The sequence below is a fragment of the Lepidochelys olivacea genome, assembly GCF_965140295.1.
Source record: "Lepidochelys olivacea isolate rLepOli2 genome assembly, chromosome: 4".
In the NCBI taxonomy this organism is placed as follows: Eukaryota; Metazoa; Chordata; order Testudines; family Cheloniidae; genus Lepidochelys; species Lepidochelys olivacea.
Genome location: NC_140414.1, coordinates 147,852,807 through 147,877,528, shown reverse-complemented (window position 1 = coordinate 147,877,528; position 24,722 = coordinate 147,852,807). Strand labels below are relative to the sequence as shown.

The 24,722-nt window shown below is 50.0% G+C and overlaps 1 protein-coding gene across 1 annotated transcript in view; it reads left to right on the top strand.

The window, feature by feature from the left end:
- The window catches only part of LOC311520207 (C-type lectin domain family 4 member F-like), a 49,956-nt gene that overhangs the window by 11,023 nt on the left and 14,211 nt on the right, over positions 1-24,722 (top strand). The window contains exon 2 of the mRNA XM_084627506.1: positions 22,710-22,866. Within this exon, the coding sequence (XP_084483632.1) occupies positions 22,764-22,866 (103 nt within the window). The 5' untranslated portion in view covers positions 22,710-22,763. The remainder of the gene's footprint in view (positions 1-22,709; positions 22,867-24,722) is intronic.

Genomic DNA, 24,722 nt, shown 5'->3' with positions numbered 1-24,722 from the left:
AGAGGGAATGAACAGAACAGGTGATCATCAAGCGATCCATCCCCTGTCACCCATTCCCAGCTTCTGGCAAACAGAGGCTAGGGACACCATCCCTGCCCATCCTGGCTAATAGCCATTGATGGACCTCTCCTCCATGAATCTATCTAGCTCCCTTTTGAATCCCGTTATAGTCTTGGCCTTCACAACATCCTCTGGCAAGGAGTTCCACAGGTTGACTGTGCATTGTGTGAAAAAATACTTCCTTTTGTTTGTTTTAAACCTGCTGCCTAGTTCTTGTGTTATGAGAAGGAGTAAATAACACTTCCTTATTTATTTTCTCCACACCAGTCATGATTTTATAGACTTCAGTCATCTGCCCCCTTAGTCGTCTCTTTTCCAAGCTGAGAAGTCCCAGTCTTATTAATCCTCTGGCAAAGAGTTCCACAGGTTGACTGTCGATCGGGTCATGCTGGGTAAGACGGACTTGTCTTAGACAGACAGGAAAGAGGTAAGAAGAATAATGCAAGGGTGGAAACAAGCACTGGGGAGAAGGCAGCAGGAACGGTAGGGTTCTCATCTCAGGAACGAGCTAGTTCAGAACAGAGCCATGGAAACGGAGCTGGTGGGGGTGGGGGGAGACCTGTGGAGCTGCCTGGGGGCTGCTTGCCCGCCCCCCCCCCCGCCCAGGGCAGGTGGAGGATCCCTGCCGCAGTTTCTCGCAGCTCCCCGCCTGGCTCTTACCGTCAGAGCCCAGCGCGGATATAAAATTTGTGTCCGCATCTGCGTTGCTATTGGCAGAAATGGTCCACAGCTATAAAGCGGAGACCCGCGGATTTGCAGGGCTCTACCCACGCACCCACTTGCACCAGGGTCGTACACACTAGGGCTGGTTTTGCTCAGCTGAAGTCAATGGGCTGCACCGACTTACCCCCGCTGAGGATCTGGCCCGCTTTATCACCAAACTGGCCGAATACACCCACCTCCCCCTGCCGCTCCCAGGTGAGATTCTATCTGCCTCTGTCCTCGGCCGTAGAGCCCGGCCGCGGGACAGGGGAGTGGGATTGCGGGGTGGGGAGTGGGATTAAAAAAAGAGCCGCAAACAACACGAACGGCCCAGCCAGCCACCGCCGCCCTCTGGCTGCCCAGCTCTGAAGGCCGCGCAGCCGGGCAGGGGTGCGGGTGGTGAGGGAGACTCTCGCGGCCTGTGCCTGGGGATGGCGAGGGGTAGGGGCTCCCCGTCCCCTCGGCACGGCGATGCGGGGGCTCTCCGGCCATTTGCATGGAGGGTTAGAGGTTTCTAATCCCTTTGTGTGGGGAAGGGGAGAGGCAGGGGCTGCGCCTCCCCTTGTCGCAGTGCGTGAGGATGCCGATCTCTCTGCATGGGTGAGTTGGGAGGGTCGGGGGGGGGTCCCCATGCCATTGCACGGGGTGCAGGGAGTGGGTGGGTGCCGGTGGGGAGACATCTGCTGACTGCAGCACATCCAGCCGTTGCTGGGACAATTTTAGAGGGTCTGGGATTCCACAGGTCCCACAGGACCTGCTGGCATAATAGCAGGAGTGGGATAAAAAATCAAGAAACGGTGCGGGAGCAGGTGGGATTGGGAGTGGGTATTGTGGGGCGGGGCGGGAGCGGGCTCTGCTCTGCAGCCTCAATGCCGCCCTCCACCATGGCTCAGGTGACACACCTGCAGCCTCCGTAAGGGCTCCATTGGCTCTCAGAGACAGAATGCAGCTCTTTCCTGTCCTCAGAGGGTACGTAATGCTCAGGACCGGCCAGAGAGCAGGCGGGGGACTGCCTGGCTGCACAAGCAGCTCTGATGTTATTAAGCTTGTCCATAAAATGATGACAAATAAAAATGGCAACCAGTACGGCAGGACCTCCGAGATAACCATGGATCGGTCTGGGTTAAGAAGTCCATCCAGAGCATTACATAGAGTCGCAGACAGGGCCATCCTTCGGGTTTATGGAGCCCTGCGCAGTATTATCAAACTGGTGCCCCTGTGCCTGACAGCAGCCCGGCTCGCGGCCTGGGGGGAGGACGAGGCAGCAAGGGGGTACCGAGCCTCAGACCGGCGCACAGTCTCAGTTCCCCGCAGAGACCCCCGTACCCTCTCCCTCACGCAGAGCGCACGGTGCTGGAGCATTCGGCTCTGTGAATACAGCCCCTGCTTAAGGAGGCTGCAGCGTGCACTGGGTGTGCGGGAGCCGACCCGCTCTTACCTGCTGTCCCGGGCACTGGGTGAAGCTGCCGGCTGGGGACGCCCGGTCCCCAGCCCTTCTCTTCTGCCTGTGGCCCCGCCCATATTCCACCCCGCTCTGCCCCAGGCCCCGCCCCCACTCTGCCCAGGCCCCGCCCTCTCCCCACTGTCTCCCTCCTCTCTTCCCTCCCCCTCCCTGCTCACCCCCTTCCAGGCAAATCCCTGAACCCAAATGAAGCAAAGGACATTAGAAAGAAATTGCAGGAGAGTGTTTTTTTCAAAAGACAATGGAGCATGTTTTCCATGGCACGCCGGAAGGTGAAGACTAGACACACAGAAGGTACCTAATTAAAAGCACAAAATTTAGGAATAAAAAATGTCGGTCACCGGTATTTTGATATACCCTGAAATTTGTTAGATTTGCAAAAACTCTGTGGTAAGGGCGAGTCAGCTGCCCTGCTGAATCCAACATGAAATGTCATGGGATACACGAGGCACATCTTCTCTGTTTTACGTTTTCTTAATTAGTATTTTTAAGCTGATTTTCTATTTTAAATGTACTCTTAAGCCTTCAGAAAGGAATCATTCCAGATGACTACATATCTAACTCACTGAAACAAAGACATTATTTAAAATGAATCAGTCACAGAGGTTTAGTGTGTTCATAACAATGTTCCCTGCTTTTTGAAAAAGGGAACACTCATTTGCTTTGTGTGATCTCCATAACAAGAGACATGTTTATGAAATTTCACCAACTTTGAATTTCCCCACTATATTTTCCACTGAATGCATCCAATGAAGTGAGCTGTAGCTCACGAAAGCTCATGCTCAAAGAAATTGGTTAGTCTCTAAGGTGCCACAAGTCCTCCTTTTCTTTTTGCGAACACAGACTAACACGGCTGCTCCTCTGAAACCTTTAAAAATATGTTTCCAAAGATTTTAGGCATAACAAAGGATTTTATATCTTGCTAATTACTGATTTTGCTGGAGGGTTCTCTTAAAACTAGTTCATCAAATAGTCAGAAGTAAAGAAAGGGAAACTCGTTTGTCCAGCTATCTGGCAGGAAACGGGTGTTGTCCCTTTAAGGGCTGTCTTCAAGAGCGGGGTGAAGGGAGAAAGGGATGGACAGAAAGGACAGGAAGACTTTGGAAGCAAGTTTTTTGTACTATCGTAATTCAAATGAAAATGTGTATTTTAGATGGGGGTGGTCTTTTGAAGGATTTATTTCCAAAACTCTATGTCCAAGCACCACAGTAACGCACAACCGCTTTTGTCAGTACGTTCAGAAACTGACCGTCTATACCTGGGGGTTGGCAAATGCCTGTTAAGTGGCTTCATTACCAGTGAATGGCTCTTTACCAGTGTCAGTGTTGTGCTAATAGGGCTGGCAGGCTGGAGGCTTTTTCACTTGTAAGTTACTAGATCCCCTCCGGAGGAAGACTCGCCAGGCTGCACCAGCCAGCTGTGATGGAAGCCTGCAGGAAGGGTCAGAAGAGGGATAGGAAGAAGGGGAGAGGGTGGACATGAAGACCCAGGGGTGCCCCAAATTTTTTGGTGCCCTACGCAGCCCGGTATGCTGCGTACGCCTAAGCACGGCCCTGGTCACAGAGCAATTCTTGCTGGTGGAAATAATATGAGAGAAACAAACTGCCTTTGCGCGAGCAAGAGACCCACAATCTATATTCTTAACAGGCCGTATTCTTAGCACTCCGATGAAGTAAGTTGTAGCTCACGAAAGCTTATGCTCTAATAAATTGGTTAGTCTCTAAGGTGCCACAAGTACTCCTGTTCTTTTTGCGGATACAGACTAACACGGCTGCTCCTCTGAAACCAACCATTACTAATTGTGTGAATTGATATTTGAGCTTCCCTAGCACCTTTCATCAGAGGGTCTCAAAGCTCAGCTCCTCTGCTGACGAGTGCTGTAGAAAAACCAGACAGGAGGGTGCGCACGGCAAGGGATGCGACAGGTTCGCCGGCTGTGCAGCATGCAATTCAGTAGAGGTTCTATATAATTAAGCAGGTGTAGAGCCAAATATAACAATTTTACCCTTTAATAATAACGGTAACAACTGTATCTGCCTCCTGCCCCCTTCTGGGATTTAATTCTCAGGTAGGACTCTCATCGGGGCATGATCAAAGTGGAGAAATAGCCCCTTTATGCCTACAGACTGGCAGTGATAATGGCTTTATTTATAGTGGCTAATTAGTTTCTGGGATATGCCAGCCGTTCGCACTCCGCTAATGATGATTTTGTCTGGATGTCGGTGCGTTGGGGAGGGCTCTTGTGTTGATCATGCAGCTAATGGCATGCAAACGCTCCTCGGGCCGAGCTCAGCGAGGGTGGCAGAGGACACTGCCCTGTTAGGACAGAATAGGGGTGTCGGGCAGGGCCTGGCACCAATGGAAGTGGCTGGACCCAGTTCAGATCTTCAGTTACACAAATGCAAATCCAGGGCTACCAATGGAGGTACACTGGCCTGGTACAGATCAGACACGCTGCTGCAAATCTGGAGCCGCTCCACTGATTTCAGTGACTGGGATGTAGCCGGGTGTCTCTGAGAGCCAAACCTGACCCTTCATGTCCATTTTGCAGAGCAGATCTATCTGGGTTCAGCTCCCTGGGCAGATCTCTGTTCTCCATTGCCCATGCTGCGAGTTACTCTTCTGCCACGTGTTATTAAAGTGTGTTTACCTGCTCCACCAGCCTTGAACGGGATTTTCCTTGAGCAGTTGGGCAAGCAGTTTACATATGGCTGAGGGCCTAGCGTCACCTAGTGGTCTGCTGTGCTATTCCATACTGCTGTATCTGCTGCCTCGTTCCCTGCTCAGTGGAAAGCAGAAGAATAATAATACCCGGCTCTCCTATAGCGCTTTTCCTAAGCAGATCTCAAAGCACTTCATAAAAGAGGTCAGTACCATCACCCCCATTTGGGGAAAATGAGGCACACAGCAGGACAGTGACTTGCCCAAGGTTACCCAGCAAGTCAAGGAGGACTTGTGGCACCTTAGAGACTAACCAATTTATTAGAGCATAAGCTTTCGTGAGCTACAGCTCACTTCCTCAGATGCATATCGTGGAAACTGCAGCAGGCTTTATATATACACAGAGAATATGAAACAATACCTATTCCCACCCCACTGTCCTGCTGGTAATAGCTTATCTAAAGTGATTTCCAGCACAAATCCAGGTTTTCTCACCCTCCACCCCCCCACACAAATTCACTCTCCTGCTGGTGATAGCCCATCCAAAGTGACAACTCTTTACACAATGTGCATGACAATCAAGCTGGGCTATTTCCTGTATAAATCCAGGTTCTCACATCCCCCCACCCCCATACACACACAAACTCACTCTCCTGCTGGTAATAGCTCATCCAAACTGACCACTCTTCAAGTTAAAATCCAAGTTAAACCAGAACATCTGGGGGGGGGGGTAGGAAAAAACAAGAGGAAACAGGCTACCTTGCATAATGACTTAGCCACTCCAAGTCTCTATTTAAGCCTAAATTAATAGTATCCAATTTGCAAATGAATTCCAATTCAGCAGTTTCTCGCTGGAGTCTGGATTTGAAGTTTTTTTGTTTTAAGATAGCGACCTTCATGTCTGTGATCGCGTGACCAGAGAGATTGAAGTGTTCTCCGACTGGTTTATGAATGTTACAATTCTTGACATCTGATTTGTGTCCATTTATTCTTTTACGTAGAGACTGTCCAGTTTGACCAATGTACATGGCAGAGGGGCATTGCTGGCACATGATGGCATATATCACATTGGTGGATGTGCAGGTGAACGAGCCTCTGATAGTGTGGCTGATGTTATTAGGCCCTGTGATGGTGTCCCCTGAATAGATATGTGGGCACAGTTGGCAACGGGCTTTGTTGCAAGGATAAGTTCCTGGGTTAGTGGTTCTGTTGTGTGGTATGTGGTTGTTGGTGAGTATTTGCTTCAGGTTGCGGGGCTGTCTGTAGGCAAGGACTGGCCTGTCTCCCAAGATTTGTGAGAGTGTTGGGTCATCCTTTAGGATAGGTTGTAGATCCTTAATAATGCGTTGGAGGGGTTTTAGTTGGGGGCTGAAGGTGACGGCTAGTGGCGTTCTGTTATTTTCTTTGTTAGGCCTGTCCTGTAGTAGGTAACTTCTGGGAACTCTTCTGGCTCTATCAATCTGTTTCTTTACTTCTGCAGGTGGGTATTGTAGTTGTAAGAAAGCTTGACAGAGATCTTGTAGGTGTTTGTCTCTGTCTGAGGGGTTGGAGCAAATGCGGTTGTATCGCAGAGCTTGGCTGTAGACGATGGATTGTGTGGTGTGGTCAGGGTGAAAGCTGGAGGCATGCAGGTAGGAATAGCGGTCAGTAGGTTTCCGGTATAGGGTGGTGTTTATGTGACCATTGTTTATTAGCACTGTAGTGTCCAGGAAGTGGATCTCTTGTGTGGACTGGACCAGGCTGAGGTTGATGGTGGTATGGAAATTGTTGAAATCATGGTTTCCACCATGGTTTCAACAATTTCCATACCACCATCAACCTCAGCCTGGTCCAGTCCACACAAGAGATCCACTTCCTGGACACTACAGTGCTAATAAACAATGGTCACATAAACACCACCCTATACCGGAAACCTACTGACCGCTATTCCTACCTGCATGCCTCCAGCTTTCACCCTGACCACACCACACAATCCATCGTCTACAGCCAAGCTCTGCGATACAACCGCATTTGCTCCAACCCCTCAGACAGAGACAAACACCTACAAGATCTCTGTCAAGCTTTCTTACAACTACAATACCCACCTGCAGAAGTAAAGAAACAGATTGATAGAGCCAGAAGAGTTCCCAGAAGTTACCTACTACAGGACAGGCCTAACAAAGAAAATAACAGAACGCCACTAGCCGTCACCTTCAGCCCCCAACTAAAACCCCTCCAACGCATTATTAAGGATCTACAACCTATCCTAAAGGATGACCCAACACTCTCACAAATCTTGGGAGACAGGCCAGTCCTTGCCTACAGACAGCCCCGCAACCTGAAGCAAATACTCACCAACAACCACATACCACACAACAGAACCACTAACCCAGGAACTTATCCTTGCAACAAAGCCCGTTGCCAACTGTGCCCACATATCTATTCAGGGGACACCATCACAGGGCCTAATAACATCAGCCACACTATCAGAGGCTCGTTCACCTGCACATCCACCAATGTGATATATGCCATCATGTGCCAGCAATGCCCCTCTGCCATGTACATTGGTCAAACTGGACAGTCTCTACGTAAAAGAATAAATGGACACAAATCAGATGTCAAGAATTGTAACATTCATAAACCAGTCGGAGAACACTTCAATCTCTCTGGTCACGCGATCACAGACATGAAGGTCGCTATCTTAAAACAAAAAAACTTCAAATCCAGACTCCAGCGAGAAACTGCTGAATTGGAATTCATTTGCAAATTGGATACTATTAATTTAGGCTTAAATAGAGACTTGGAGTGGCTAAGTCATTATGCAAGGTAGCCTGTTTCCTCTTGTTTTTTCCTACCCCCCCCCAGATGTTCTGGTTTAACTTGGATTTTAACTTGAAGAGTGGTCAGTTTGGATGAGCTATTACCAGCAGGAGAGTGAGTTTGTGTGTGTATGGGGGTGGGGGGGATGTGAGAAAACCTGGATTTGTGCAGGAAATAGCCCAACTTGATTGTCATGCACATTGTGTAAAGAGTTGTCACTTTGGATGGGCTATCACCAGCAGGAGAGTGAATTTGTGTGGGGGGGTGGAGGGTGAGAAAACCTGGATTTGTGCTGGAAATCACTTTAGATAAGCTATTACCAGCAGGACAGTGGGGTGGGAATAGGTATTGTTTCATATTCTCTGTGTATATATAAAGCCTGCTGCAGTTTCCACGATATGCATCTGAGGAAGTGAGCTGTAGCTCACGAAAGCTCATGCTCAAATAAATTGGTTTGTCTCTAAGGTGCCACAAGTCCTCCTTTTCTTTTTGCGAATACAGACTAACACGGCTGCTACTCTGAAACCAGCAAGTCAGTGGCAGAGCTGGGAACAGAAGGTGACTTGACTTTCATGAAGCCTTTAGGAGGTGTTATATATATATATGAATGATGGGAATTTTTGCAACATATTCCCTCTTAACCATGGATTTCCATGGGAAATTTAACTTGTGTTTGTAGCTACCTGGAAGCCTGGGCTAGTCAAACACTCACGATTCTTGTCTGGACGTCAAGAACCCGACTGCTGGAACAAGCAGGGGAATCAAATAAAAAGGACATGCAGCAGCCCCACCCACAGGGGTGATCAAAGCCGAATGCAGCTCCAGGCGCAGAGATTCTGTGCTGCGATCTAAATCTGAGGCCAGGCCCTAGGCTGAACTCAGCATTCAGTTCTGACCCTAGCCCCAAACCTTCTCCGCCACCGGTGGGTTTTAATGTAGTCCCAGACCATCCGTATCGCTATGTCCACCGGGCACCGGGGCGGCCCTCTCACCAGTGTGTCAGTTGAGTTCCCTGCGTGTGGTGGAGCTAGCATGCTAAAAATAGACAGGGAGGCTCAGCAGTGCAAGGAGCAGGATGGGCTAGCGGCCTCAAATCCCGCCCGGGCCCCTAGGTACATACTCAGGGCAGCGAGCCGTCCCTCTTGTTCACGGGTCGCCCTGGTGGTTTCCGCGCTGTAGCCGAATCAGACCTAGTGCGGGTACGTCCCCTTGAGCTGGGACGCACAGGTCCAGCTCCATTGCAGCCGCACCCTACGTGACTTAGGGGCCCAATGAATTTGACTCTCTAGGTCTTTCCCACAGCAAATCAGCAGCATCACCTCTGACCTTTCCAGATGGAGCCTTAGCCAGCTTCTGCTCATCCAAGCTCCGATCGCAGCCGGGTTCTGGAAGCCAAAGCCACCCTCCCACTTGGGTCTGGTCAACAGGAGAAGCGCATACGGAGAAGCGCCAGAGACTGCTGGCAATGAAGCGGGGTTGAGCCGGGACGGTGTCCCCGTGGGAGGCGTCCAGGGACCCTGTGGTGCAGCTCGGAGTGGTGGGGGTTGCTGAGTCAGATTGTGACATTCCCTTCTGAGAGTCGGGATGGACTCAGCGACCCAGCGAGGTGCTATGGAGCACTTAGAGGCATGGGCGGCTGGTATCATAGGCCAGGGGAGGCTAAGCCTCCCCTAACCCAGGCCATGCTCATGCCCACGCTCGGCCCCGAAGCCCTGCTCTCATTTCCCTGAAGGTGGTGGGGGTCAGCTCCAGCTGGTGGCCTGGAGCTTGGAGCTTGGTCCGGCTGGAGGCCTGGGGGGTGGGCTGGCAGCCAGGGACCGGGATGGCAAGGGGCAGCTCGGGCTGGCTGGTAGCCCATGTGTCGGGCCAGGGTTTGAGCCAGCCATCAGCCCGGGGCAGCTCAGGCCGGCCCGGAGGTTGGGGTGGTCGGCGCAGCGGTGGTGGGGCCGGCCAGCAGCCTGGGGTTTGGGGTGTCTGGGGCGGGCAGGCTGGGCTCCTTCAGCCGCCGGGGGAGGTGGGGAGGAGCTTGGGGCTCCGGAGGGCAAGGAGGGACGGGGTCTTGGGTGGAAGGGATGGGGCCATTGGGCTAGCCTCCCCGATGGGGTGGTTCATGCACCAGCCATGCTTGGAGGTGTCATTTTGTCATTTGAGGTCCCTGCCTGTCATGCTAAGCAATACTGTTGCATTGTTCTCTTGCACCCCCATCTGTCTGTACCCGTCTGTTGTCTCTTGCCTTACACTGAGAGTGTAAGCCTCTTGGGACAGGGACCATCCTCTTGTCCTGTGTTTGTACAGCCCCTTGCACAGTGAGGTCCTGCTCCATGACTAGGGCTCCAAGGCTTTACAGAAATACAAATAATAATAAAGCATGCAGGATGCTTTTCACAGGAGAAGAGGCCTCTGGTTTAGTAGCCTGCCCTACAGCCTGTCTTACGTTCTCTCCTGCCCCCTGCCCCAGTTTCAATGGAATATGACATTCTTCACTTCCTGTCCTAAACTGGTGTGCAGTGCTGCATTGTGCACTGCTAAGCAACTGCATGCTGCACCCCAGACGTAGCTGCATTTCTCTGGCAGGCGAAGTGAGAACCTCATCCACAGCAATGTGCTGACTGGCTTTCTCCTCTGACCCGGTGCGGCTGGAAGCTGCCTGAGAGAAATGAGTCACCGGATCCGGAGCATGGAGGTCCGAGTGCCCTGCTCCCATTGTGTCCGAGGGACAAGCACAGAACAGTGCCCTGCAGTGACGTTTCCTAGCACCACCCATACCTCTTCATTCGTTCTTGGCTACAGGGCCACAGTCCCCACTGCCTTAGATGTACTATGGCTTCACGTCACTGATCTCAGGGCAAGGCCACCAGCAGAGCGGTCCCATTACTTTCCTGTCGCAGCCCCTCGCCACCTCGTTAGCCTCCCGCACCCCGGTACAGCGGGAGTGCTACCACCCCCATTGCACAGATTGGGACTGAGGCACCTCACAAGGGCCACATTTTTAACCATATCTGGGTGCCTGCAGATGCATTTTGGCCCCTGGTCGGGTCGGGCTTTTCGAAGTGCCCGAGTCCCACTGATTTCAGTGCCAGCAAGGCGCTTTGGAAAATCCCCTAGCTTTGGATTTTTGGGAGCCTAGTTACCTTTACAAATCTGGCTCTAGGTGACTTAGTTGGCTACGTACCATTTTCAAAAGTGATTTAGGCATCTCAGAGGCTAAGTCTCATTGGAAGCCAGTAGAGCTTGGAGCCTAAGTCACTTTTGAAACTGAGGCATAGCAAGTCCCTTAGGCCTTGGACCATGGAACGGAGCAACAGCTCCATCCCTGTAAAAATCTGGGCCTAGATGACGTGCTCAGTGTCCCAAATGACAGCTGCAGAAGTGTAGGGAGTTGAACCTGGGTCACCTCCTAAACTGTGGCCCCCACCCCCCAGGCCATCCTTCTGCTTTCGCATACCCCCCTGACAATCCCTCCCGAAGCTGCTACACAGCACACAATGCAGCGCTAGAAGGTAAATAACCAGCTGATATTCAACACCCCACCCATCACTTCCCCTTCGCAACCTCAGCTTCCTCCCTTCCACCGCCCACACAACTCAACTTCCTCCTGAGTGCCTGCAGGGCACCCGGGATGCCAGCCGCAGCCAGTGCCCAAACCCGCAGATTTCAAGCCTGTATCATTTGTACAGACAAATTCATGCCAAACACTGTTTAAGAACATAAGAACGGCCAGATTGGGTCAGACCAAGGGTCCATCTAGCCCAGTGTCCTGTCTGCCGACTGTGGCCAATGCCGGGCGCCCCGGAGGGAATGAACAGAACAGGGAATCACCAAGTGATCCATCCCCTGTCGCCCATTCCCAGCTTCTGGCAGACAGAGGTTAGAGACACCATCCCTGCCCAGCCTGGCTAGTAGCCATTTGTTTCCCTTTCCAGGGATGCTGTAACATTCTGACAACCTGGGCCTTCACTCACCCCTCTCCTCGTCCCTTCCAGGGCCTCTTGCTGTTAAAAAAGGGCTAGGGCAAGGCGGGGAAAATGGAGTCACAAGTGATCGGAGACTGGCAGCTTGTGGCTCCGCTATACAAGGAACTGCCTCCTGTTGTACTGGAACAAGGAAGTAGCTGGGGGATGTGAGCAGTTCCGCTGGGTTTTCTTGGAAATTGGTTCTGAGGAATCAGAGGCATTCCTCAGTACGTGTTTACTATAGATGTTCAAAAGAGGACTATGTCTGATGTGTTATATGAGAGAGAGGGAGGGGGGAGAGAGGGTGTTGGGGGTGTGGAGTGTGCAGTTCAGCGTTGCTGGGGACTGGAGTTGTTTAGCTAGAAGGAAACCCCAAAAGTGAGCCACCTTCTCATCCCAGAGCATCTTTGCAGCCCCGGGGAGCAGTACAGCATTGCCCTTCCTTCCTGTCCATGGCTTGTTCCTCAGGACTCATCGACTCTAAGGCCAGAAGGGACCATCACAATCATCTAGTCTGACCTCCGGCACAGTGGAGGCCACAGAACTTCACCCACCCCCTCCTGTAATAGATCCAGAACTTCTGGCTGACTCACTGAAGTCCTCAAATCATGATTTAAAGACTTCAAGTTACAGAGAATCCGTCAGCCTGGTCACGACCCTGCAACCGTGTCCTGCCATCTCGAGGGTAGTCAGCCTCTAGTCATAGAATCATAGAATATCAGGGTTGGAAGGGACCTCAGGAGGTCATCTCGTCCAACCCCCTGCTCAAAGTAGGACCAACCCCAACTAAATCATCCCAGCCAGGGCTTTGTCAAGCCTGACCTCAAAAACTTCTAAGGAAGGAGATTCCACCACCTCCCTAGGTAACCCATTCCAGTGCTTCACCACCCTTCTAGTGAAAAAGTTTTTCCTAATATCCAACCTAAACCTCCCCCACTGCAACTTGAGACCATTACTCCTCATTCTGTCATCTGCTACCACTGAGAACAGTCTAGATCCATCCTCTTTGGAACCCCCTTTCAGGGAGTTGAAAGCAGATATCAAATCCCCCCTCGTTCTTCTCTTCCACAGACTAAACAATCCCAGTTCCCTTAGCCTCTCCTCATAAGTCATGTGTTCCAGTCCCCTAATCATTTTTGTTGCCCTCTGCTGGACGTTTTCCAATTTTTCCACATCCTTCTTGTCGTGTGGGGCCCAAAACTGGACACAGTACTCCAGATGAGGCCTCACCAATGTCGAATAGAGGGGAACGATCATGTCCCTCGATCTGCTGACAATGCCCCTACTTATACATCCCAAAATGCCATTGGCCTTCTTGGCAACAAGGGCACACTGCTGACTCATATCCAGCTTCTCGTCCACTGTCACCCCTAGGTCCTTTTCTGCAGAACTGCTGCCTAGCCATTCGGTCCCAAATCTGTGGCGGTGCATTGGATTCTTCCGTCCTAAGTGCAGGACTCTGCACTTGTCCTTGTTGAACCTCCTCAAATTTCTTTTGGCCCAATGCTCTAATTTGTCTAGGGCCCTCTGTATCTTATCCCTGCCCTCCAGCGTATCTACCACTCCTCCCAGTTTAGTGTCATCTGCAAACTTCCTGAGGGTGCAATCCACTCCGTCCTCCAGATCATTAATGAAGATATTGAGCAAAACCGGCCCAAGGACCGACCCTTGGGGCACTCCACTTGATACCGGCTGCCAACTAGACATGGAGCCATTGATCACTACCCATTGAGCCCGAGAATCTAGCCAACTTTCTATCCACCTTATAGTCCATTCATCCAGCCCATACTTCTTTAATTTGCTGGCAAGAATACTGTGGGAGACCTTGTCAAAAGCTTTGCTAAAGTCAAGGAACAACACATCCACTGCTTTCCCCTCATTCACAGAGCCAGTTATCTCATCATAGAAGGCAATTAGATTAGTCAGGCATGACTTGCCCTTGGTGAATCCATGCTGACTGTTCCTGATCACTTTCCTCTCCTCTAAGTGCTTCAGAATTGATTCCTTGAGGACCTGCTCCATGATTTTTCCAGGGACTGAGGTGAGGCTGACTGGCCTGTAGTTCCCAGGATCCTCCTTCTTCCCTTTTTTAAAGATGGGCACTACATTAGCCTTTTACCAGTCATCTGGGACCTCCCCCGATCGCCATGAGTTTTCAAAGATAATGGCCAATGGCTCTGCAATCACATCCGCCAACTCCTTTAGCACTCTCGGATGCAGCGCATCCGGCCCAATGGACTTGTGCTCATCCAGCTTTTCTAAATAGTCCCGAACCACCTCTTTCTCCACAGAGGGCTGGTCACCTCCTCCCCATGCTGTGCTGCCCAGTGCAGCAGTCTGGGAGCTGACCTTGTTCGTGAAGACAGAGCCAAAAAAAGCATTGAGTACATTAGCTTTTTCCACATCCTCTGTCACTAGGTTGCCTCCCTCATTCAGTAAGGGGCCCACACTTTCCTTGACTTTCTTCTTCTTGCTAACATACCTGACGAAACCCTTCTTGTTACTCTTAACATCTCTTGCTAGCTGCAGTTCCAGGTGTGATTTGGCCTTCCTGATTTCACTCCTGCATGCCCGAACAATATTTTTATACTCTTCCCTGGTCATTTGTCCAATCTTCCACTTCTTGTAAGCTTCTTTTTTGTGTTTAAGATCAGCAAGGATTTCACTGTTAAGCCAAGCTGGTCGCCTGCCATATTTACTATTCTTTCTACACATCGGGATGGTTTGTCCCTGTAACCTCAATAAGGATTCTTTAAAATACAGCCAGCTCTCCTGGACTCCTTTCCCCTTCATGTTATTCTCCCAGGGGATCCTGCCCATCAGTTCCCTGAGGGAGTCAAAGTCTGCTTTTCTGAAGTCCAGGGTCCGTATTCTGCTGCTTTCCTTTCTTCCTTGTGTTAGGATCCTGAACTCGACCATCTCATGGTCACTGCCCCCCAGGTTCCCATCCACTTTAGCTTCCCCTACTAATTCTTCCCGGTTTGTGAGCGGCAAGTCCGGAAGAGCTCTGCCCCAGTTGGTTCCTCCAGCATTTGCACCAGGAAATTGTCCCCTACACTTTCCAAAAACTTCCTGGATTGTCTGTGCACCGCTGTATTGCTCTTCCAGCAGATATCAGGGTGATTGAAGTCTCCCATGAGAACCAGGGCCTGCAATCTAATAACTTCCGTGAGTTGCCGGAAGAAAGCCTCATCCACCTCATCCCCCTGGTCCGGTGGTCTATAGCAGACTCCCACCACAACATCACCCTTGTTTCTCACGCTTCTAAACTTAATCCAGAGACTCAGGTTTTTCTGCAGTTTCATACCGGAGCTCTGAGCAGTCATACTGCCCCCTTACATACAGTGCGACTCCCCACCCTTTTCTGCCCTGCCTGTCCTTCCTGAACATTTTATATCCATCCATGACCATACTCCAGTCATGTGAGTTATCCCACCATGTCTCTGTTATTCTGATCACATCAAAATTCCTTGACTGTGCCAGGACTTCCAGTTCTCCCTGCTTGTTTCCCAGGCTTCGTGCATTTGTGTATAGGCACTTGAGATAACTCGCTGATCGTCCCTCTTTCTCAGTATGAGGCAGGAGCCCTCCCCTCTCGTGCGCTCCTGCTCGTGCTTCCTCCCAGTATCCCACTTCCCCACTTACCTCAGGGCTTTGGTCTCCTTCCCCCGGTGAACCGAGTTTAAAGCCCTCCTCACTAGGTTCGCCAGCCTGCTTGCGAAGATGCTCTTCCCTCTCTTCATTAGGTGGAGCCCGTCTCTGCCTAGCACTCCTCCCTCTTGGAACACCATCCCATGGTCAAAGAATCCAAAGCCTTCTCTCCGACACCACCTGCGTAGCCATTCGTTGACTTCCACGATTCGACGGTCCCTACCCAGTCCTTTTCCTTCCACGGGGAGGATGGACGAGAAGACTACTTGCGCCTCAAACTCCTTTATCCTTCTTCCCAGAGCCACATAGTCTGCAGTGATCCGCTCAAGGTCATTCTTGGCAGTATCATTGGTGCCTACGTGGAGAAGCAGGAAGGGGTAGTGATCCGAGGGCTTGATGAGTATCTCGGCAGTCTCTCCATCACATCGTGAATCCTAGCTCCTGGCAAGCAGCAGACTTCTCGGTTTTCCCAGTCAGGGCGGCAGATAGATGACTCAGTCCCCCTGAGGAGAGAGTCCCCAACCACCACCACCCGCCTCCTTCTCTTGGGAGTGGTGGTCGTGGAAGCCCCATGCCTAGGACAGGGCATCTCATGCCTTCCAGTCGGCAGAGTCTCCTTCAGGTCCCTTCCCTCAGATGTATCATCTAGTCCACTCTCCGCAATGGTACCTGTGGAGAGAACATGAAAACGGTTCCTCACCTGTATCTGCGTTGCTGGTACATGGACGCTCCCCTTTCTTCTTCTGGAGGTCACATGCTGCCAAATTTCTTCACCGTCCTCCGGTTCCCCGCAGTGCAGCCTGCTCTGAATCTTCAGAACGCTGTGCCCGTAGAAGCATATCCTGATGTCTGTCCAGGAAATCTTCAGTTTCTCTTATGCAACGGAGGGTCGATACCTGTTGCTCCAGACCTTGAACCTTCTCTTCCAATATGGAGACCAGCTTGCACTTTGTACAGACAAAGTCGCTTCTCTCCTGAGGAAGAAAGACAAACATGGCACATCCAGTGCAGGTCACAACATCTGAACGCTCCCCATCCGTATTACCTTCCTTCTACGAGCTTCCTCAGGAGTTGTAGTAACTACTCAGAGAAGCCGGCAAGATGTAAGCCTCAGTGGGCTCTCCCCAGGTGAACTCCCTTTGTTAGCCTCTCTGCTGTTCGCCGCTCAGCTGGTTCGCAGCTGACTGGCTTTTTATAACAGTCAGGCCCACTCATGGCTCACCTGGAACAAAGCACTCCCTATTCACACTTTTCAAACAACCAGTCAAGCACACGGTCAAACTGTCCCCCCGTCAGACCCACCTGGTTTTGTTTGTATTATTTTCTTTTGTATCCTCTCACCTGCTTGTCTTCTGCAGTATCCCCACCCACACTGGGATACAGCGGTGCAGAGACACATCCCTGTGGCGGTGGAGGGAGGTCACCTGTCTTCAGGAAACCCAAAAGGGGTTGCACCAATATTACAAATCAGGTGCTGTAAACCAACTGTATTCAGGAGAAGGGAAACTGATTTCAAATTAGGGCAGTCAGCGCTCACTTTGCCTCTTCAGGCAAGTCTGTCCAGGAGAAGGAAACCTCTGATTTCAAATCTGAGCAATCCAAGCTCATTCGCCTTGGAAGACGAGCGGACTGATACCTGTTCCTAGCAGGGCAGCAGGCTATGGCACAACATGGAGAGGCTGGATTGGCCTACCAAGCCTTTGCACCCAAAACTCCTGGTTCCAAAAAAGGTACAGCAAAAAGTGAGGCTATCAGGATGAATTTCAAAACAGAGCATTTCAAAATGGTTCCTCTGCAAAATTACTCTGTTATTTCCAAGAAAAGTTCATCTGTCTCAGGAAGAGAGATTGAGTCAAATCTGGAGACTAAATTCAGTAATTGAATTGAGAAACACATGGACTTTCATCCTTCTATGAAGTGCAAATCTCAGGGCAGACAGAACTCTGCGCTCGCTTCCAATGCCTCAGAGACTCACTTCGTTCCATTAGCAGGAGAGAGATTTACTTTCTACTTAATACTCCTCAACTATACTATACCAAAAGCGTTGCATTTGGTCTTTTATCTACAGCAGCACACTGCAATCTCATGTTTATCCAGTTATCCACCATGACCTCAAGGTATTTTTCAGTGTCACTGAAATCCGGGATACTGTCTCCCACGCTATAAGTGTAACCTTGTATTCTTGGTTCCTAGATGTCAGACCTTGCATTTATCTGTATTGACACATGTTGTTCAAATGAACCCAGTCTACCAAGCAACCCAGATTGTGCTGTCAAACCATCACCATGTTCTGTTATTTACAACTCCACCTATCTGTCATATGCAAACTTTAGCAGCACAGATTTCATGTTTTCTTCCAGGTCACTGTTAGAAATAGTACTGGGGCAAGAACAGAAGACTTTGGTATCTCACCTCTCTGGGTGTTGATTTACATTTACAATTAACATTTACACTTACTTCTTGAGATCTAGCAGTTAGCCCGCCTTTAAACCCTTCAATATGTGCTGCATTGGCCTGGGATAGTGCTAATTTTTAAAAACCAGAACGTCACACAGGACGCCGGGAATTGCCTTACAGAAGTCTAGGTACATTATAGCAGCAGTTTTCTTTGTCAACCAAATTTATAATCTCCTAAAAAAACAATATCAGGTTTGTTTGACAGGACCCATTCTCCATAAAACCAGGTTGACTGGCATTAATTAGGAAACCGTCCTTTAATTTTTCATTGATTGAATCCAATATCAGCTTTTCCATGATTTTGCCCTGGGTCGATGCCTGGCTAACTGGCCTATAGTTACTCAGATCATCCCATTTACCCTGGTTACGTGTTGGTACAACATCAGCTTTATTCAGCTCCTCTAGAATTTTCCCAGTGTTCCGAGTTGTGTTAAATATCAGCATCAGTGGCTCAAGCTCCTCAGCCAGCTCTTTAAAGACATGCAGGTGCACACCCCTCCCGACAAAATAATTAAAACCAAAACCAAAACCATGCAGTCCTAGCGTGTTTGAAACTCATCCCGCAGTTTGTATGTTGCATTCCTTTCCCTCCCAGATTCTTTGTCTGTCTTAACTCTTTAGAAGGCAAGCTCTCCAGGGAAGGCACTGACTCTGCACATGTATCTGTTTAGCACCGGGTGTCAAGCTGCCTTCAGTGCCTCAAGAGAACGGGTACCAATCTCAGGGCAGGCTGTTAGGAAGCAGGGCACAAACCCAAAATGGATTGTGAGTTCTATACTTAGGTTTCACCAACCAATTATCAAGTGTAAGCTCCTTAGGCACCATAACGGCCTAAACATGGAGTCACAGACAGTTCCCTTGGGTGCTCCAATCTGTCTTGCCACTCAGAGGAGCCTACCTTTGTGACAGATGGTCATTTACACCAAGAATCACAGCAATATTCAAGTTTCTCCCATTCTCAAAGGACCAGTCACTTACCCCAGGTCAGTTGCACCTCAGATCTCACACCAAAGACAATGCTTGTAGCCAATCCTACAATAAACTATCTAAAGATTTATTAAATCGGAAGAGGAGACAAGAGAGTTATTTACAAGGTTAAAGCAGGTAAACATACACACACACATGAATTGCAATCTTCAGTTTCAAAAAGTAAGAGAAGCTTCTATAATAAGCAAGGCTCTATATGTCCCTTAGGGCTAACTCAGGCTGAGCAGCTGGGGGTCTCTTGCTTATGCCTCGAAAACCTTCCACCACCCCAATTCCAAGCAGTGTAGAGATCCAGTTCCTTCTTGTTAGGGTTTTTATCCCCCTCTTCCCATGTGCTCTGAGCTGCAAACTCAGCTGACTGGAGGAATCCACTTGCATGACTCGTCTTCACGGAGAGGGGATGGGGATAGCAGAGCAACTAAGTCCTTTGTGCTCTTTAAAATCCCACTATTGTCTGTCTGGTGTCAATGGACCTTCCCTGTTGGCCAGGACATAACACCTTCTGCTGGAGACCAGCCTTTCATACTAAGTAATGTCGCTTTCCTGTCTGGTGATTTACACAGTCACAGGGGCTCACAATACAACCACTCAAATATTACATAAGAATATAAGAATGGCCATACTGGGTCAAATCAAAGGTCCATCTACAGTATCCTGTCTTTGGGCAGTGGCCAATGCCAGGTGCCCCAGAGGGAATGAACAGAACAGGTGATCATCAAGCAATCCATCCCCTGTCGCCCATTCCCAGCTTCTGGCAAACAGAGGCTAGGGACACCAACCCTGCCCATCCTGGCTAATCGCCATTGATGGACCTATCCTCCATGAATTTATCTAGTTCTTTTTTGAACTCTGTTATAGTTTTGGCCTTGACAACATCCTCTGGCAAAGAGTTCCACAGGTTGACTGTGTTGTGGTAAGAAATCCTTCTTTTTGTGTGTTTTAAACCTGCTGCCTATTAATTTCACTTGATGATTCCTAGTTCTTGTGTTATGGGAAGGAGTCAATGACACTTCCCTATTCACTTTCTCCATCCCAGTCATGATTTTATAGACCTCAATCATATCCCCCCTTAGTCGTCTCTTTTCCAAGCTGAGAAGTCCCAGTTTATTAATCTATCCTCAAATGGAAGCTGTTCCTTACCCCAATCATTTTTGTTGCCCTTTTCTGTACTTTACAATGTGGGATACAGATACTATAAGAGAGATGAATTCCGGCAGCAACTCAAGTATTCAATAAAATCTAAACACCAAACACATTCTTATAATTCTAACACCTATTTTAAAAACACTGACACACAGGTGAGCCAGACTTATTCCAACCAGGAATTTGTCAGTGTTTCATTGAGGCATGGGGACCTTCGCATGAGCTGGCACCTGGTCTGCGAGCATCACACCTGGCACAGTGGGTCCCCAATTCTGCTTGGGCCCTCTGGAATAGGCAACCGAGTGCCTTGAAAGCCGATGGTGCAAGCACCAACCAGTTGATTCACTGTGACTCGTGCTGCAGCATCATGAGTCTAGGAAATCCAGTTCTCGAGCGACCATCTTTGCCACAAATAGTGCAGGTATACGGCACACGACCAGAGGAGGAAGTGGGTGCTTTACTAGCTCTTGAGCCCTTTCCTCTTCTCTCTCTTTGCTTCCCCCTCTCTCTTAACCACCTCTCGCCAGCCTCTTTGATTCCATAGTGCAGTGCAGCCCTCCAGCACGGCCTTTTGCTAACCCTCGCTTCCTAGCTTACCAGGTCAGTGTTGAAAGTTTTCAGGTCCTTGGGACATTCACAAGTTTTCCATACTGGAGACCCTTTGGAGAGTGTCCATCGTTCATCCAGAGCAGTAATTAAGACAACAATGAAGAAATCTGTGTTTAGTGATGAAATTTGGGGGTTTTGCTTTCTCAAGTTCTTTGTTGCCAGGAAGTTTGGTTTCCAACTTGATATTTAGAAGATGGTGACGACAGCAGGTGTGGATGGAGTTTAGCTTTCTGTTGTGCCTCCTATAGGTGGTCCATCTCTCACCACCATATAGCAGCATGCTCAGAACACTCATCTGGTAGACCCACATTTTGGTGTTCAGAGTTAGTTTCCTGTTATCACACACACACTTGGCCAGTTGGCCGAATGTGCTAGCTGCCTTTCCAATGCAAGAATTAAGCTCATCAGTGATCGAGACAAGTTATTTGATACAATTGATCCTAGGAAGAAGAACTTGTGTCCAACTTCTAGTGTGGCGTTACCCATTGAAGCATCTGGTGCAGTCAACACACCTTGTGCCAAAATCATTTTCTTCTTTAGATTAACGGTTAGTCCAAAGTCACCGCAAGCTAGCACAAACCTATCGCAAAGTTGCTGGAGCACCTCTTCGCTGTGTGCAACAAATGGCCTCTGGACTACCAATTAATTAATTAATAATAATAACAATAACAACAATCATAATAATTTATTAATTAATAGTTTCCCCTGCTGTTCTATTACCTCATAAAGATGATGAATTTGGGGAGATGGACTGCATGTGAGGAAGACAAGCAGGGTTTAGTCCAGAGGTGGGCAAACTACAGCCCCGGGGCTGCATCCGGCCCTTCAGACCTTTTAATCCAGCTCTCAAGCTCCCGCTGGGGAGCAGGGTCTAGGGCTTGCCCCACTCCAGTGCTCCAACCAGGGAGTGCGGTCGGGGGCTTGCCCCACTCCACACATGCTGTGGCTCCGCGTGGCTCCTGGAAGCAGTGGCATGTCCCCCCTCCGGCTCCTACATGTAGGGGCAGCCATGGGGCCCCAACTCCACCTCTGCAGCTCCCATTGGCCGGGAACTGCAGCCAATGGGAACTGCAGGGGCGGCGCCTGCAGACAAGGCGCAGAACTGCCTGGCCGTGCCTCCACATAGGAGCCGGAGCGGGGACATGCCGCTGCTTCTGGGAGCTGCTTGAGGTAAGCGCCACCGGGAGCCTGCACCCCTGACCCCCTCCCGTGTCCCAACCCTCTGCCCCAGTCCTGATCCCCCTCCCACCCTCCAAACCCCTTGGTCCCAGCCCGGAGCACCCCCAACCCCACCCCACCCCAGAGCCCGCACCCTCAGATGGAGCCACACCCCAACCCCCACCCAAGTCTGAGCCCCCTCCTACACCCTGAAAGCCTCCTTTCTGGCTCCACCCCAGAGCCCACATCCCCCAACTGGAGCCCTCACCCTCACCCCCTCCCACATCCCAACCCCCAATTTTGTGAGCAGTCATGGCCCGCCACACAATTTCCATTCCCAGATGCAGCCCTGGGGCCAAAAAGTTTGCCCACCCCTGGCTTAGTCCCTGGTGCTGCAATTATAGAGGTTTCCTCTAGTTTTCTGCGAGTAGCCCAAAGCAAGTGGGGATCAGAAGGTTGTCTGAGCTGCCTGTTGACTCTTCGTGTTGGTGAAAGCAGCTGGGGGGAAGAGGGATAGCTCAGTGGTTTGAGCATTGGCCTGCTAAACCCAGGGTTGTGAGTTCAATCCTTGAGGGGGCCATTTAGGGATCGGGGGCAAAAATTGGGGATTGGTCCTGCTTTGAGCAGGGGGTTGGACTAGATGATCTCCTGAGGTCCCTTCCAACCCTGATATTCTATGATTCTATGATTGGCATCCCTTGCAAGTAAAGTCCACTTTAGCCACAGACCAGATATAGCACAGTGCTAGCTTCCCCCACACCAATCCAGCTCCCTTTGAGCGTTCTTCGCCTCCTAGCTCTTGTCCTTTCTGCACAGTCCATCGCGAGTCTCCTGAACAATTGTGGCAGGTTTTGTGATCTGGACACTTGCCTGTGGAATGGTCTGTGTCAGTTCATGCCATAGTTTGTGGCTAACTTGCAGCCTGGCTGATCCCCCTTATCTCTCCCTACACCTGCAGTCGCTCAAAGATCACAGCGGTGTCTGACTTGGCACTCTGTGGTCTGAGCCGTTTTGGTTTTGTTGTCCTTGAGACTTTGTAGATCTCATTTCCCATTTTTATTTCTCAGTCACACATTTGGGTGAGAGAGACATTCACAAACCAGTCAGGAAGACCACCTGACATGGACCAGCTGCGAAGTTTTCCACTCACAAAGTGGGCAGGAAAAGAGGAAAATACCTATCAGAATGTGACCAGAGTAATTCCGAGTCGGCAACTTGGGGAAGGTAAGAAGCATTCGGTCTTTTATTTCATCTTTCCTGGGCTTCCTTTTCTCTGCAGTTCAGCTTTGCTGAGTGGCAGTCACTGGTGGGTATAGAATCATGGAATATCAGGGTTGGAAGAGACCTCAGGAGGTCGTCCAGTCCAACCCCTGCTCAAAGCAGGGTATGGGACGCACAGCCTGCTCTGACAGCTTGAGCTGCACAAGTGGTGCTCAATCTGTTTCTGAATTTTTCCTCCACCTCAGAGGGGCCAAAGAAAACAACCCTGGCTTGTGTTATGCAGGAGGTCAGCAGGATGGTCCTGATGCCTCTTTCTGGCCCTATGAATCTGTCTGTACAGAAAGACAGCTTGACCAGTTTTTTAAAAGAAAATGATCAGATCTGAGGAGAAGATTCTTATTTTATCTGAATTGGTTCAGCCACTTCCTGCCAGAACTAATTTTTGGAATTTCCAAAATTTCTAGATATTCCCCTTCTCCTGGGGTCTAGTTTGTGTAGTTCATACAGCTTCCCCAAAAGACATCAGACTCTCCTAAAACCTTAAAGGGGCATGCCATGCAATCAGGGTAGGCTAAGCACTAGCCACCACTACCGTTAAAGGGACAGACTCCCCCCCTCCCCCACAGCCATATAATTATAGGCCTGCCTGCCTGATGTTGATCCAAAGCAAAATAAAGGGGTGGTTGATATGGGACTCAAATAATAAAGAATTAAAGGAGGTTTATACAATTAATGCCAATCAACATGTGTTTATGTATAAATAGATCTTGTCAAACTAACTTGCTATCTTTCTTGGATGAGATTACAAGTTTGGTTGATCATGGTAATAGTGTTGATGTAATATAATTGCAATCTGTAAGGCATTTGACCCGGTACCACCAGGGCCAGATTAATCATTTGTGGGCCCCAGCGCCAGGACCGTAGCCCCGCCTCCCACTTCTCCTGCGCTCTGCCCCAGGCCCCACCCGCACTTGGCCTCTTCCCCCCGAGGCCCTGCGCCCGCTTGGCCTCTTCCCCACAAGAGCCTGCCCCCAATCAGCTTTTCCCCCCTAGGCCCTAGGGGGAGGGGTGGAGAGGAGCAAACGGTGGGTGGTGCCTCAGGGGGAAGAGGCCGAGCAGGGGCGGGGCCTCAGGGCAGAGCAGGGGGTGGGGACACAGTCTAGGTCCCCTGGCTCCTTCTGAGTGTGGGCCCGGTGCCATGGCATCATTGGCGCCATTGCAAACCAGGCACTGGTTAAGAAACTAGAATCATTCAACATCAACATGGCCCACATTAAATGGATTTAAAACTGGCTAACTAATTGTAACTGTGAATGGGGAATCTCAGAGAACAGGTGTGTTTTTAGTAGTATCCTGCAGGGATCAGTTCTTGTTTTCCTGGAAGAAAACATAAAATCATCACTGACACAATTTGCAGGTGACACAAAGATGGGGGAGTGGCAAATAGTGAAGAGGATGGGTCAGTGAACGAGCTAGACCACTTGGTGAGCTGGGCACAAGCAAACAATTTGCATTTCAATACAGCCAAATGTACAGCCATACATCTAGGAACAAAGAATGGAGCCACACTTACAGGATGGGGGACTCTGTCCTGGGTAGCAGGGACTCTGAAAAAGACATGGGACTCACAGTGGGTAATAAACTGAATATGAGCTCCCAGGGAGATGCTGAGGCCACATGGGCTAATGTGATCCTGGGAGGCATAACCAGGTTTTCTTGAGTAGGAGTGAAGAGGGTGTATTACTTTTATGTTGGTCACTGGTGCTACTGCTGCTGGATACTGTGTCCAGCTCCTGCGTCTGCACTTCAAGAAGGATGTTGATAAATTTCAGAGGGTTCAGGAAAGTGCCACCAGAATT